The sequence below is a fragment of the Macrobrachium nipponense genome, chromosome 24 (assembly GCF_015104395.2).
Source record: "Macrobrachium nipponense isolate FS-2020 chromosome 24, ASM1510439v2, whole genome shotgun sequence".
NCBI classification, from domain to species: domain Eukaryota; kingdom Metazoa; phylum Arthropoda; class Malacostraca; order Decapoda; family Palaemonidae; genus Macrobrachium; species Macrobrachium nipponense.
In genome coordinates, this window is record NC_061091.1 from 2,368,507 (window position 1) to 2,384,604 (window position 16,098).

Below are 16,098 nucleotides of genomic sequence, written 5' to 3' on the forward strand. Positions count from 1 at the left end.
CACAGGTACGAAGCCACAGGCAGTGTTGTCATCAGCAAAGGCTCTCGAAATGCTCCCACAGTACCAGCACCTGCAGTTCCAGCTGCTCCCATTAGAGCTAAATCCATCGCTGCTCCCAAACCAGTAGCACCAGCTCCAGCTCCAGCTCCAGCCACAGCCCCAGCTCCCCGTAAACCATCACAAGTATCTCTCTCGCGTACTGTTTCTGTGAAGTCGCCGGAGAGAGTTTCAAAGTGATCTCCCATTTCACACCGCAGTCCACCGCTACGAGGCCACTGGATCCGTTACTATCAACAGGTCAACCGAATAAATATGTATATAATTAGTAGTCCTTGCGTGCCAAATTTTCCCGTCTTGTAGCTTGGGAGCCTGGGTGTAGGAAGAAGCCTGTGCTTATATTTATTTGTGAGTACTTAGGAGGTGCTAAGATGCCAATCTGGAAATAGTTTCTGCGCGTAATAACTAGATGTGTATAGTTGTCAAGATAGTACCATGTAAAAAATATATATAATTCACTCTACTGTAAATAGTATCTTAAGTTGTTACAGTCTACCATCCCCTAACATAGTTCGTTCCTGCGCAAATATGGCGAAAGATTCTCGACGTCTTCACATTAACACTTTATTTATTCCTTATTTATACTATTTAAATTTCTGGAACTGACCACATACCTAAGTTTACTCTCTATCAAGCAGTATTTGAAATGTACTTCTACATATGTATTCTAGGCTATATGCTGTAAGTAAAACTAGTATTAAACAAGTGAGGTGCTGACTGAGGTCGCCAATATTGAGCAGAACTGAAATAAAGAAAATCATTGGCTTTCTTAAATGTGTTTCTATCATCCCTTTATCTATTTTCTCTGTGAGAAAATTCCAAATCTAAATAAAGTTAGTCTCATTAAATACATTTTTTTTGCTTATCATTTCAAAAGATATGGAATTTGAAAGAGAAGAATGAAAGAAAAATTAAAAGGCAAGTAATTAGTCATATACTTTTTCATCTTCATAAGATAGCAGTGATTACCAACGGAGAGACAGATGTTTAATGATGAACAATTACTTTGAAAAAAGACATTATTTCCAGTGTGTTTCGACAACAGAATAACCTTCCATCAATGAGATAAATATTGACATCTCATCAGAGAGAAGATTAAAATTAGAATTACTGAAAGGAAATTAACGACATATCTTCCAGCTGTCTTCTAAATTATTTAAGAAATATTTTGTTATAGATTAAATTCAACCTGCCCCAGGTGCTCTCCAGACTGTACTTGAGAGCCCACAACAACAGGATATAAGGAGAAGGACTCGCCACTGGAATCCAGTCCCCTCAGCAGTCATTGCTGGAAGATGTCCTGTAGATCTGGATGAAACGTCGCGTTGGAGAGAGAGAGAGAGCGAGAGAGAGAGAGAGAGAGAGAAGAGAGAGAGAGAGAGAGAGAGCATTGTATAAGCAATAATAAACACGAAAATTACTCAACCAAATTTTACCATGCCTTTGGTGCGTTGCTCACCAGTCTAAATAACAGAGAGAAAGCTGTCATCAGAAATAGAGAAGACTCTCTACAAGATTACTAGCGCTGAAGCAGCAACCATTTTTAACAAAACTTGCCTACGAGAGGGTCTCCTTCTGAGGTTATAGGAAAATAATAATGGGGACAAAAGCCAATCATAAGTGAATTCTGAAATACAATTTCAATCCTGAAGGACATCTTCAAGAACGCTTTTATGATGGAGTTATGCAACCACTGCGGGATTTGCGACATCTCTGAGTCTCTTTAGACAAATAACAATTCGTGGCCTATTTTGAATGCTTTTTCATTTTCCATAGAGCGGAGGAATATCTGAAATGATGGAAAAACATCACAACACATAGTTTCATCCCACGAGGACTCAATTCATGAGGAAGCTGGATTTTAAAAAGTGGGGAATTAATAACCGACTTTGTCTCGTCAGAAATGGAAGCTAAAATCACAAAGGGGAAATATTTCAATAAAATTCTTTGTTAGACTCTTGAAATGATGTCTATTATATATATATATATATATATATATATATATATTATATATATATATATATATATATATATATATATATATATATATATATTAATATATATATATATATGAAGTTTTCATAATAAAACTAATATTGTATATCTCACCTGAACACCTGAATTAGCCCTAATCCCAATTAGCCCGAACAACTCTCAAATTACCCATCCCACTAGTGGGAAATTTGTTTTTAACAGTCAGCGTTGCCAACGCTGCAGGTAAAAACTTCCTTGAGTTACCATCCCAGACGGTTGGCACGCTGGTACAGGTGTGTGTCGTTACTCTTATCTTCCTCAATTGCTTATCTGGTTCAGATTGATGTGGGGAATGGAGGGTGGGAATCATTCAGGTGTTTCAGGTGAGTATTACAATATTAGTTTTATTATGAAAACTTCATATTGCAATACATCCCCTGAACACCTGAATTAGCCCGATTAACAAACACTTAGAGGGGGAGGGATCAATCCTCTTGCCCGCCTCTTACTACCGTATAGATGGGTAACTCATTCACTAATCTATCTAGTACCCTTATGCAACTTAAACTCACTTGATCTGTTATTCCTTTCGGTGCAGAGACGTATTGGAGAGTACTTCGATCGTCTGTCGAGTCAGTACGTCTATGTCGTCTACTTCTTCCAGCTGGATCCTCCAGAGCTCTGGGCTGTGTAGGAATATGACGATCCTCCCATGTGGCTATTCATAGCCTCTCATGTATGGAGGTGCAAGTAGCGGCGTGCAGAGCCGAAGTCCTCTGTGATCCTCTTGTTTGTCGAGCGCTTATGACCAGACTACGCTGTATTCCTCGCGCCGACACTATGGTTCAAGGTCTAGCCTACGAGAGCACCCCCTCGGACTCCTCGTAAGAAGACTGACTATTAACGTATCTAACTACGTTTAACCTATTCTAGTAACACTTTGTCCAGACCTCTGGAGACCAAAGCGGTTTCCTATCTAAATGTCAGAAAGACCTTAAACCTAATTTTATTCTACCTTCACTCCCGGCTTAAACCTATACTTTCCCCAACTTAACCTATATAATAGTGTTCGCCGCTACGAACGGGCTTAACGAGTAGCCTTCCGATGAAGCAAAACTGAACGTCTCTTAAATAGAACGATGTAAATACTGAAACAGACTTCCAAGAAGCCGCCTCTAGAATTGAAGACACCGAGTAGTTTCTGAGAAGGAAAGATGATGTCGCCATCCCCTAATACTATGCGCTCGCGGTAGTATTGGATTTGTATTACCGAATGCGAACCCGCATGAGCCTGTGATATTACCTCTCTTAGGAAGAAGCTAATCGCATTTTCGAGATCGGCCGTGAAGGATTCCGAGGAGATATAAAAAGTGTCCGCGGGCGAGGGCGAAGTTTCTCTACCCGGGATAAAGAATACTCTTAGCGCTCGCACCGGGCATAATCGCATCTCTTCCGGGTCTCCACTGACGAAATCTCTCAAGCCAAATACCCTGAATGACCTTGGCAGTGTGTTCGCCTCCGACTCTGTCTTCGCCACGAATTCCGGCAGAAAAGACAAGAAAATATCGTCTCCTTTGTACGAAACGAGCCTGGATACTGCTTGCAGCTCACTCACTCTCTTCGCTGTTGCTAATGCAGTAGGAAGAGAACTTTCTTTGTTAACTGTCTTAATGTCAGATTCTCGATTGGTTCGAACTCTGGGGAACTTAGAAAACGAAGCACTACCGACAAATCCCATGGTGTGCTCGATTCGGTAATCCTGGTCTTTCAATCTTAAAGATCGTATTAGATCATGAATACACCTACTCGTTGAGATCTCTGGAAGGTGAAATTTAAAAGTATTACTGAGCATCGAGCGGTAGCCTGCTATCGCCGAGTGTGAAAGTCTCTTGACTTTCCTAAGAAATAAAAGAAGTCTGCTATTTTAGGAATTGAAGGTCTAGAAATAGAATGACCCTCTTTCCGACACCATCCCCTGTAAATAGTCCATCTGACTTGGTACAGTTTCCGTGTTGATTTCCTTAAGTTAAAAGAAAGCTGCTTAGCACTTCTTTAGATAGTCCGGTTTTTGCTTGCTGCTCGCTCGACAGTCTCCAAGCAGCTAGGTTTAGCATGCGAGGGTTCTGATGGTAGTGGTGGAAGTGTGTTGTTTGAGTAGATCCTTCGAATAGGAAGGAGCATGGGAATATCTATGATGAGCTCCAACAGTTCCGGGAACCATGGGCGTTGTGTCCAGAAAGGAGCTATCAGTGTCAAACTCACTTGTCGCTCTCCCTCAGTTTCCTGATAACTCGATGGATGAGACCGAAGGGTGGGAACGCATAAGCCTGCATGTGATCCCAGCTTTGTAGCATTGCATCTGTTCCTATTGACATCGGATCCACTACCGGGGAGAAATATATCGGCAGACGATGGTTAGTCTCGTCGCGAATAGATCTACCGTCGCCGGCCACTTCCTGAGTACCTGACGTACTACATCCTGTGTTAATGTCCATTCTCCTCCCAGTACCTGACGTGAGCGACTTAGAGAGTCGGCCAGAACATTGAGGCTTCCCGATACAAACTGGGGAAGAGAGACACTCTTTGTCTTCGCACCATCTCAGGATTCTTTGGGCTACTAGATTTAGTTCTGTTGATCTCGTTTTCCTCCAGAATTCTTGAGATATGAGATCGCTGTTACGTTGTCGCAAAACAATGCTATCACTCTGTTTTGTACTAGTTCCGAGAAAATATTTGAGCGCTTCTTCTATCGCTTTGAGTTTCCGAAAATTGATTGATTCCTTTCTTTCCCGTTCCCCCCAAAGACCTGACGCCTGAGATTCCTCAAGGTTGCTCCCCAACCTTGATTTGAGGCATCTGTATACAGGTGAAAGTCGGGAATGAGAGAGACTAGGGACTTTCCGCGTGTCAGGTGCTTTTCTTCTGACCAACAGAAGATCCGAGAGGCAAGAATCGCTCCAGCTTATAACTGCGTTCTCGTTCGGAAGTCCCAAAGATTCCTGAGACGTCCCTGTAGCGAACGCATCCGGAGACGAGACCCTGGAATCAGAAAGGATAGAGACGACATTCTCCCTAATAGACTTCTCCATGATGACGCTATTTGTTTCCCTTTTTGACAAAAACAGGTTCACTTGGTTTAGTACTGACTGTATTCTCTCCGGTGATGGGAAAGCCTTGAAAGGAAGAGAGAGAATCCTCATCCCTAAATAAGTCATAGATTGTGTTGGTACTAGAGAAACTCTTTGCAAAGTTCAGACGAATTCCTAACATCCCGCCGCATACGTTCAGAAGGAAGTCCCTCGCCTTTAATATCCTCCTCCAGGGAGGAGGCTAGAATTAGCCAGTCGTCTAGGTATCTTAGCATTCTGTAACCCCGACGATGCATAATTGCCGATACCGGAGACATGACCCTCGTAAATACCTGCGCGCTGTAGTCAGCCCGAAGGGAGAACTTTGAACTGGAAGGTGCCGACGGAAGATACGAACCTGAGATATCTCCGAGATTCCGGATGAACCGGAATTTGGAGATACGCGTCCTTTAGGTCCACCGACACCATCCAATCCCCCCTTCTGACTGACCGTAATACAGACTGCGCGGTCTCCATGTGAAACCCCGCAGTTACTATCCATTTGTTGAGATTCGAAAGATCTATTATCAGCCTCCACTTGCCCCAGCTTTCGATGCAACGCAGATCCTACTGTAAAACCCCGGAGATGGGGGGCTGTTTCTAGTGCCCCCTTCTCCGAGAGTTCCTGAATCTCCTTTGTTAGAGCTATTCCTTTGATGGAATTCTGGGAATAACTCGGAAGGTATACGGGAGAGGGTGACAGAGGAGGAAGGGAGTGAAAGGGGATCCGATACCCCGCCCTCAGAACTTCCACACCCAATCCTCTGCTCCCCATTCCTTCCATACCTGGTAGAAAGGGGCTAGACAGCCTCCTACCTGTGCAGACGAGGGACATGTCTCCTACTTCGTAAAATTCCGAGCCGACGAAGGCTTAGCGGATGATGAGGAAGGGCCTGAACCCGCCCTGTTCGCAAAGCGCACCTTCTTAGGTGATCTAGGGGGAGACTTAGAAGTCTGTCTTCTCATAGGGGAAGCCCTACGTGCTCCTCTAGGTGACCGGGAGCCCTGTGCTGCTACTCGAATCATGGCCTGTTGCGATTCGACTGCCGAATTGGAAGCCACGAAGTTAGTCATATTGGATACGTCTCCCTCCTTAAAAAGAGAATCTGCTAACGCTATGGGAGCTCTAAGTAAGACTCTCTTGGTGTACGTCCGGATAATGAGGGGGAAGGTGACTCAGATAGAAGTTTCTCCTCTTTTTCCCCACGAACGTCGTAGAGGAAGCTAGCACATTCGCCTGATGTGCTAAGCCCATCGAGACTGACGTTATCAAGTGTCGAACAGTCCCGGATCTGAGGGAACGTAACCGTCATTTTTTAGAAACCCATCAGGCTTGATAATATCCAGAGTGTGTGAGAGAGGGCCTCCGTCTGGTTACGCAAGACGTCCTCTAACACTCCCGCTTCTCTTAGCGAAATTCCTACGAGTCTAGACGCTGCCGGAGACCTACACAGAATCGCCTCAACCGATTCGTTGAGCGGTAACCTGGTCCCTGCCGAAGGGTTCCCCCGGACTGCATAAATCGCCTTACGCGGTGTTTAGAGAAGCGAAATATCTGTCTATTGGCAGCTACTGCCGCAGCCAACCTACCGTCTGCCTCTTGCATCGCTTGTTTGACGCGGTCAAACCAGACTAAACCGCACGAAAAAGGTGCTGGAGTTGGTTTGGTAGCATAGAATGTCTCAAATAATGACTGATTCGAAACATGTTGATCCTCCGGAGCTCTCGCTTGCGGGTAAAGCGCAGTCACATAATCCAGCATACGCCTATAATCATTGCTATTAGCCAGAGGACAGCCCAAGTCCACCGGAATATCCCGAAGTTCGGGAATCGATTCCTCTTCCGCAGCCGCCGAACGAACGGTTTGGGTGCCAAAGAAGGCGGAGGAGGGCCAGAGTGCGGTCCATCCAACGATGAAAAGTCTGCTAAATTATCAACTTAAACCTGGTTGCTAGCCTTCTGCCTGCTGGAGCAATAGTAACCCCTGAAAGAGGTGGAAGGGAAGAAAAGTCCTGGGGAGAAATCCCCTTGTTTCGGTGCGGAAGAAACCTGTCCGGAACCGAACCTACTGTGTTATATCTTGCCGAAGGAAAAGAGAGCGGAACCGAATGTGCCTGGATCGAGGAAGAGGAGGGAAGAATGAAAGGGGAAGAGGTTACTCCAGAAGGGTCCGCAGCAGTAAACGTCGAAGCTGACAGCTGTACCTCGCTCAATCGTGATGCCTCTCGACTAGGCGAGGCAGAAACGCGTATGTCAGAACTTTGTGTTACCTGAAACCGCCTGAGATATATCCGCTGCCTTCTGATCTACCGACTGCTGCGGTGGAGCGAAGAATCCTGCATAAGCCACTGATTAGGACCCAGAACTCCTGTACGTAAGTCTGTGTTCCTCCCTGACCGGAGATACCCCTTACCGAAGCCGACTGTACTGAGGGCGTAAGAGAGAAAGACGAAGACGACGGAAAAGTTGGAATGGTAAATTTACCCGAGACGAAGGAAGCTTTGGAAAGAAGTGTAGGAAAGGTGGAAGGTGCGCGCGCAGGAAAAGCAAGAGAAGAAGAAGAAGAAGGAGTTCATAGAGGAAACTAAAAGTGGCAAGGCAGAGGTTGTGGGAGCGGAAGAAGGGACTGCGGACGACCCGGAGGCGGCATGAGACTCTCTCTTAAGGGACATATAATACACTGATTCTGACCCTCCTTGAAAGTCTTGCAGCATGTCCTCCAAAAATTCTGGACATTCTTGTGTCACGTAATCTCTAATGTTCATAATACCATTAATAATGCAACCTTTAATCAAAAGCCTATAGCCTTTAGAGAGGCCCAAAAGATCTGCGTTTCTCTCTGCCAAGTCGATCCGACTACTACGGGAACTTCTTAGAACACCCGAAGGGGGGGCTCCATTGATCCGACATTACTAGAAGAAGGGGTAGGGAACGAGATACAGGGGAAGAAGAAAGAGGATCTTCTAAGACATAGAAAGGATAGTTGACAGCTAAAGGAACAGGATCCCGCACTTTCGGAACCGTAAACTTTAATTGTGTCCTCGAACCGGACCTAAACAAAGAAGAAGATGGAGAAACGTCTGCCTTAAGGCTGGATGCCAACGAACTCAGACTTGATGTCCGTCCAGGAGAACGACTCTGCACGCTCGCAAGCTTGTCCTCAATACCTAACTCGGACCCTATCGTCTTAGTCACCCCTATTCCCTGATCCTGGCTAAAATTTTCCAAATTAATTTTATCAAAACTACTAGGGGGTTGTAAGGGGGGGTCCTTCACTGCCTGCTCCGCGCCGAGGGGGGCCGACAGAACCTGCCACTTGGAGGCTTGTGGTTCTTCATTACCCTCAGCACCCGTTAGGGCTGGTTCTGGAACAGGCAGGGGAGCTGAAAGAGAATTATGATTAGACATCCTAACACTACTAGCATTTTCATCAGCAAATTGTTGGAAAAGACTCGTAATTAATTTTGTCATGCTATTTGCTATCCTATCCTCTATCTGTTTTACTACCTCATCACTAGCTAACTCCTTCGGTTGTTGTATAGGAGCTTGCGATCCTACAGATGACGCTGAATCTACTTTGCGTTTACTTCCTTTACTGGCTAACGACTTGCGATGTCGGATGTAGTCTTCCATTCTCTTCAACTGTCCAACTTGAACATTCTTCACACCGCGTTTCCACATCGCATTTAATTTTTTCCTACATACCTGGCATATAGAGTGTCTATCGTGTCTCAGAGTACTCATACGTCTCTTGCAGGAAGAGCAGGAGCGATGTGCAGTGGCTTCTGCCGACGTCGGAGAGATCAAAGACGGAGTCGAAACTGCCGGTGCTGAGGTGGAGGTAGAAGCGAAGTCTTATCCATAATATCTGTATATCAATCCAATCCAAACGAAAACCAAGTCCCGTAATTCTTGAGTTCTTCGTCAATAATCGTAACCATCCGAGAGAGTCGGGCAAGGATCAAACTCGCGCTGCAGAAGGTCAAACAACCTTCCCGCGGCGCGAACAAAAAGCAATTTGAGGAAGATAAGAGTAACGACACACACCTGTACCAGCGTTGCCAACCGTCTGGGATGGTAACTCAAGGAAGTTTTTACCTGCAGCGTTGGCAACGCTGACTGTTAAAAACAAATTTCCCACTAGTGGGATGGGTAATTGAGAGTTGTTCGGGCTAATTGGGATTAGGGCTAATTCAGGTGTTCAGGGGATGTATTGCAATATTATATATATATATATATATATATATATATATATATATATATATATATATATACATATACATATATATAGGTATAAATTTATGTATGGTTATATATATCACCATAATATATATATATATATATATATATATATATATATATATATATATATATATATATATATATATCCTATCTCAAATGTCTAGACTCAAATAAAGAGAAGAGGAAAGATCAGAAAGCTATGTTTTTTTTTTCTTCAGACAACGGAAAACTCCAACAACATAACATGCTTTCAAAATAAGGCTGCAATTCCCCAGTAAGTAAAGTGAGCGGGAATTGCTTCCGCTGCAGTTCTCTAAGCCTATTTGAATCCAGTCCTTTCAGTTGGCTGAATAAGTTTGAATGTGATGAAACAAATAAGGATAAGAGAGTTGTCTTGCAAACAATTATTGTTCTGCTATTTATAGCAGACCTTGTTAAATGATGTTTAGTTTATTATTTTATTATTATTTTTTTTTTTTTTTTTTTTTTTGCTCTATCACAGTCCTCCAAGTCGACTGGGTAGTATTTATAGTGTGGGGTTTCCGGGTTGCATCCTGCCTCCTAGGAGTTCATCACTTTTTTTACTATGTGTGCCGTTTCTAGGATCACACTCTTCGCTGAGGCCGGAGCTACTTCACCTCTAGTTTTTCTAGATTCCTTTTCAGGGATCTTTGGGATCGTGCCTAGTGCTCCATGATTATGGGTACGATTTCCACTGCATATCCCATATCCTTCTTATTCTATTTTCAGATCTGATACTTATCCATTTTTTCCCTCTCTTTCTCTTCAACTCTGGTGTCCCATGGTATTGCGACATCAATGAGTGATACTTTCTTCTTGACTTGTTAATCAACGTCACGTCTGGTCTGTTGCACGTATCACCTTATCCGTCCTGATACCATAGTCCCAGAGGATCTTTGCGTGATCGTTTTCTATCACTCCCTCAGGTTGGTGCTCGTACACTTATTACTGCAAGGTAGCTGATGTTTTTTGCACAGGCTCCAGTGGAGGGCTTTTGCCACTGAATCTGCCTCTTTTTGTACTGGTTCTGTGCAAGTGCCGGGGGCATTCGCTTGCTATGTGGTTTATGGTTTCATTTTTCGTATTGCACTTCCTACATATGGGAGAGATGTTATTTCCATCTATCGTTCTTTAAAACATATCTGGTTCTTAGGGCCTGATCTTGTGCCGCTGTTATCATTCCTTCAGTTTCCTTCTTTAGCTCTCCCCTCTGTAGCCATTGCCATGTGTCATCGCTGGCTAGTTCTTTAGTCTGTCTCATGTATTGTCCGTGCATTGGTTTGTTGTGCCAGTCCTCTGTTCTGTCTGTCATTCTCCTGTCTTTGTATATTTCTGGTCTTCGTCTACTTTTATTAGTCCTTCTTCCCATGCCACTCTTTAGCCACTCGTCTTCACTGGTTTTCAGATATTGCCCCCCAGTGCTCTGTTCTCGGTGTTAACGCAGTCCTCTATACTTAGTAGTCCTCTCCCTCCTTCCTTTCGTGTTATGTATAGTCTGTCTGTATTTGCTCTTGGGTGTAGTGCTTTGTGTATTGTCATATGTTTCCTGGTTTTTCTGATCTATGCTGCGGAGTTCTGCCTTCGTCCACTCCACTATTCCTGCGCTGTATCTGATTACTGGCACTGCCCAAATGTTTATGGCTTTTATCATATTTCCGGCGTTGAGTTGTGACTTGAGTATCGCCGACTTGAGTCTCTGCATATCTTCTTTCCCTGGTCGTGTCCTTCATCTCTTGGTGTTTTATATCCCCTCCTTCCATTATTCCCAGGTTTTATTTGTATCCTGTCTCATCTATGTGTTTGATGCTGCTCCCACCTGGTAGCTTTATCCCTTCAGTTCTCGTTACTTTGCCTTTTTGTATGTTGACTAAGGCGCATTTTTCTATTCCAAACTCCATCCTGATATCTCCAGATACAATCCTTACAGTCTGGATTAGGGTATCTATTTTTCCTTGATGCTCTACCATACAGCTTGATGTCGTCCATGAACATCAGATGGTTGATTTTGTTGCCTCTTTTCTTGAGTTGGTACCCGGCATCCATCTTCTGTAGTACTTTTGTCATGGGAACCCATGGCTACTACGAAGAGTAGTGGGGACAGTGAGTCGCCCTGGAAGATCCCTCTCCTGATATTAACCTCTGCTAGTCTTATTCCAGAGCTTGTAAGTATTGTATTCCAGTTGCGCATTGTATTGTTGAGGAAGCTGATGGTTTTTTGTTTTTCCTCTCCCCACCCCTATATTTTCAGGCATTTCTATTAGCCATGTGTGTGGTATCATGTCGAAGGCTTTCTTATAGTCTATCCATGCCATGCTTAGGTTGGTTTTCCTTCTCCTACTGTTCTTCATTACCACATTATTGGTAGGCAGGTGAATAGGCCTGTAGTTTACTGGCTATATTTCCCTTACTCTTGTCTTTGGGTGCATGGTGATTTGAGATACAATGCTGGAGTTGTTTCTGCTATTCGTGGGTGGTAGTGGGCCTTGAAGTTTTTGAGCCAGTATCCATGGACTTCATCGGGACCTGGGGCTTTCCAGTTTGGCATTTTCTTTAGTTGTGTCTGACTGTGTCTGTCGTGATCTCTGTGAATCTTTGTTTTATTCTCCGAATAGTTTGTTCTGTTGGTATCCCTTATTCCTGTTCATCTTATGTGCTTTAGTCCTTAAGCCTCTGTTTTACATCTTCTATTGTGTTGTTTAGTCCCTTCTCTTGTACTTTGTATTTCTCGTTGAGTTCCTCCCTGTCGTGATCTCTGTGAATCTTTGTTTTATTCTCCCTGTTTCTTCTTCCTTGACTTCCTGGAGCCATGTTGCATGTTTGTTGTGTGATACCGATTACTCCATATGTTTTTCCCAGAGTCTCTTACTTGGTTCGGCTTCAGGAATTTCTGGGTGGTTGTCTTCCCCCTCTTAGTTGGCTGTATAGTCTTTTCTGGTTGGTTCCGAATAGTTTGTTCTGTTGGTATCCCTTATTCCTGTTCATGTACCGTTGGATCTTATGTGCTTTTGCCTTAAGCCTCTGTTTTACATCTTCTATTGTGTTGTTTATTCCCCTCTCTTGTACTTGTATTTCTTGTTGAGTTCCTCCCTGTTTTCTTGCTTCTTAGCATTTTTTTCTCCCATCTCTTTCAGTTTACTCAAGTCAGATCTCATCACCATGATTTGCTTTTCCAGGCGCCTTTTCCAAGGAGGTTGCTGTTTTGGTTTCTGTTGGGGTTTGGTTTCTGGTTCTGGTGGTGGTGTTGGTGTTCGAATCCATCAGTTCTGCTACTAATCTTGCTCCTGCATATACCAAGTTATTTGTTTCTGTGATACTGGTGGTGTGTTATTATGCCCATTATTTCATTGACCTCACTTGTTTTCTCCCTTAATTTCTTGGTGTTGTAGGCTTTCATGGAAGGGGGATCTTTGTTCTCTCTGTATCTGGCTCCATCCATTGTCTAATTTTTTTTTTTCTACCATTCCCGTCCTCTCTGTTACCTTCGTCGGTGTTTCTTCGTGTGTCGTTGTTTGATGCCTCATCCCTCCCTGTCGTCTTCTGTGGCATCGTCTCTCAGTTCGTCTTCGTGTAATTTTCGTTGTCGTGTGGCATTTCCCTTTCCAGTTCTTCTCTTTCTGTTGGGGAGAGCCAGTTCTTTTTCTTTATGTTCCTTACTTGGTCTGCCAGCCTCTGCTCTGTTTGGGGGGTGTTGTTATTCCTCTCATTCCAGATGTTGACCAATCTTCTTCTATATCCTCTCTCGTCAGGTTGCTTCTGATGTAGCATCTTCCATCCTATTTCCTTATTTTCTACTCTTGTCCATTTCTTCCTTTTTGCTTCTGTAGCTCCAATCTCAGGCTGTTGATTACTTTCGTTGTGGTGATCAGTTGCTGGATGACGACCTCCAAGTACCTGACCGTCTTCCCCTTCAATTGGGTGAATACCTGGTTGCCGGACGAAGCTCCTCTGTGCCAGAGGTTCCATTTACGTCGTTGTCGTTTATTCTTCATTTCTTTCCATCATTGCTGAGTTTTTGCTATTTAACCCATAGCTGGACCCTACCCCATCAGGGATAGGTACTCATTACAGCTGAGTAGACTGAGGAAATTATGTAAAGATCCTTTCCCAAGGAATCAACGCCGAGGAGAGCGCGGTCACCCATCCAACGACTGACCAGCCCCAATGTTGCCTTAACTTGACTTAAGTCCATTGAGGACCTAACCCACTACTCCACGGCGCCACACATTAAGATACGTTTTACAAGTATTTATAGCATGCAAGGTCGCGTACAATCGGTGGGCGGGTCGGTGGGCAGGGATTTTTTATTATTATTATTATTATTATTATTATTATTATTATTATTATTATTATTATTATTATTAGGAAGGAGGCCTTCTCTGAGGGTAGTAGCATTGAATACAATAGCTGTTTCAACGGCATTTAATTTATATAGAATCTTCTCAATTCTTCTTATTATCTTTTTCTCGTCAGCATGTAGCTGGTGTTTAAGTTTCCTAATGACATGTAAAGATTTTCATTTGTCTTAGGTTTATTCTTCTAAACGTGTCGACAGCGCACAGGCAGTCATCTATGAGAGTTTACAGTAAGTGAATTAAGATACGTTTTACAAGTATTTATAGCATGCAAGGTCGCGTACAATCGGTGGCCGGGTCGGTGGGCAGGGATTTTAATTGGTCGTTGGATGGTAACGAAATCTCTCCCTGAGGCGTTCAGATCTCCGTGGTCTGGACAGAGTTATTAGCGTCGGTTGGGTGGTTGGGTTGGGATACCCACCTCTTGGGCGGCAGGCTGTGCAGTTAAATATCTTCTTCCGCTCGTTCTCTCAGGTTTCTCTCTCTGCTTCTTCCTCTCTTTCTCTCTCTTACTCTCTCTCTTTCTCTCTCTGCAAGTTCCTCTCTCTCTTTCTGCAAGTTCCTCTCTCTCTTTCTCGTTCGCTCCTTCTCACTCTCTCTCTTTCTCTCTCTGCCTGTTCCTCTCTCTCTCTTCTCTTTCTCTTTCGCTTGTTCCTCTCTCTCTCTCTCTCTTTCTCTTCTCTCTCTCTCTCTCTGTGTCTCTCTCTCTCTCTCTCTCTCTCTCTCTCTCTGTCTCTCCCCTCGATCTCTCCTCTCCCTCTCTCGTGGCGGTATACAGAGTCGGTTGGTTTCTTGTGCTATTTCTTCTTATGATGGTGGGAAGAAATTCTGTTTCTTTTACCGTGTTGATAGTCGGTTTTTTCTCTAGTATTTGTAATGCTTCAAGATAACGTAGGCGTTTCCGGTCCGGTGCATGGTCAATAATTTGTATGTTCGTTATAAGCTCAGCTCTTTCTGGTCTCCTGTTATGTTTTTCCCTATAGTAAATGAAAATGGCCCCTTCTTGAAGGTGGCAAGAGAGACGCTTGGAGAGTCGGTGGTGGTCATCCCGATATAAGAATGGTGGCAATCCATCCACCGAGCATGTGAATTCGTAGATGACACTCCTTCTCTCAAAGACGTTTCTTGGGGGCGCCGGGTTGTTTCTAATGAAGCAGCTGGCTGGTTTTCATGTTTTTGTAATAAATTATGAGGCTAATTTTATCACTTTCTGTAGTGAAGGAGACATTTTCACTGATTATAAATACTTGTAAAACGTATCTTAATTCACTTTACTGTAAACTCTCATAGAAGACTGCCTGTGCGCTGTCGTGTCGACACGTTATAGGAATAAACCTAAGACAAATGAAAATCTTTACATGTCCTTAGGAAACTTAAAACACAGCTAGATACTGACAAGAAAAAGATAATAAGAAGAATTGAGAAGATTCTATATAAAATTAAATGTCGTTGAAACAGCTATTCTATTATATTATTATTATTGTTTTTTTTTTTTTTTTTTTTTTTTTTTTTTTTTTTTTTTTTTTGCTCTATCACAGTCCTCCAATTCGACTGGGTGGTATTTATAGTGTGGGTTCCGGGTTGCATCCTGCCTCCTTAGGAGTCCATCACTTTTCTTACTATGTGTGCCGTTTCTAGGATCACACTCTTCTGCATCAGTCCTGGAGCTACTTCAGCCTCTAGTTTTTCTAGATTCCTTTTCAGGGATCTTGGGATCGTGCCTAGTGCTCCTTATGATTATGGGTACGATTTCCACTGGCATATCCCATATCCTTCTTATTTCTATTTTCAGATCTTGATACTTATCCATTTTTTTCCCTCTCTTTCTCTTCAACTCTGGTGTCCCATGGTATTGCAACATCAATGAGTGATACTTTCTTCTTGACTTGTCAATCAACGTCAGGTCTGGTCTGTTTGCACGTATCACCCTATCCGTTCTGATACCATAGTCCCAGAGGATCTTTGCCGGTCGTTTTCTATCACTCTTTAGGTTGGTGCTCGTACCAATTATTACTGCAAGGTAGCTGATGTTTCTTGCACAGGCTCCAGTGGAGGGCTTTTTTTCATTTTTCGTATTGCACTTCCTACATATGGGAGAGATGTTATTTCCGTCTATCGTACTTTGAACATATCTGGTTCTTAGGGCCTGATCTTGTGCCGCTGTTATCATTCCTTCAGTTTCCTTCTTTAGCTCTCCCTCTGTAGCCATTGCCATGTGTCATCACTGGCTAGTTCTTTAGTCTGTCTCATGTATTGTCCGTGCATTGGTTTGTTGTGCCAGTCCTCTGTTCTTTCTCTTTCTCCTGTCTCTGTACATTTCTGGG

At 43.5% G+C, this 16,098-nt stretch overlaps 1 protein-coding gene across 1 annotated transcript in view; it reads left to right on the forward strand.

The window, feature by feature from the left end:
• Positions 1-16,098, forward strand: part of LOC135205683 (uncharacterized) — a 46,433-nt gene that overhangs the window by 8,390 nt on the left and 21,945 nt on the right. The window contains 9 exon segments of the mRNA XM_064236598.1: positions 6-251; positions 253-302; positions 1,256-1,381; positions 2,200-2,324; positions 2,630-2,721; positions 3,581-3,770; positions 5,953-6,289; positions 6,945-7,079; positions 7,249-7,407. Coding sequence (XP_064092668.1) covers positions 6-251; positions 253-302; positions 1,256-1,381; positions 2,200-2,324; positions 2,630-2,721; positions 3,581-3,770; positions 5,953-6,289; positions 6,945-7,079; positions 7,249-7,407 — 1,460 coding nt within the window.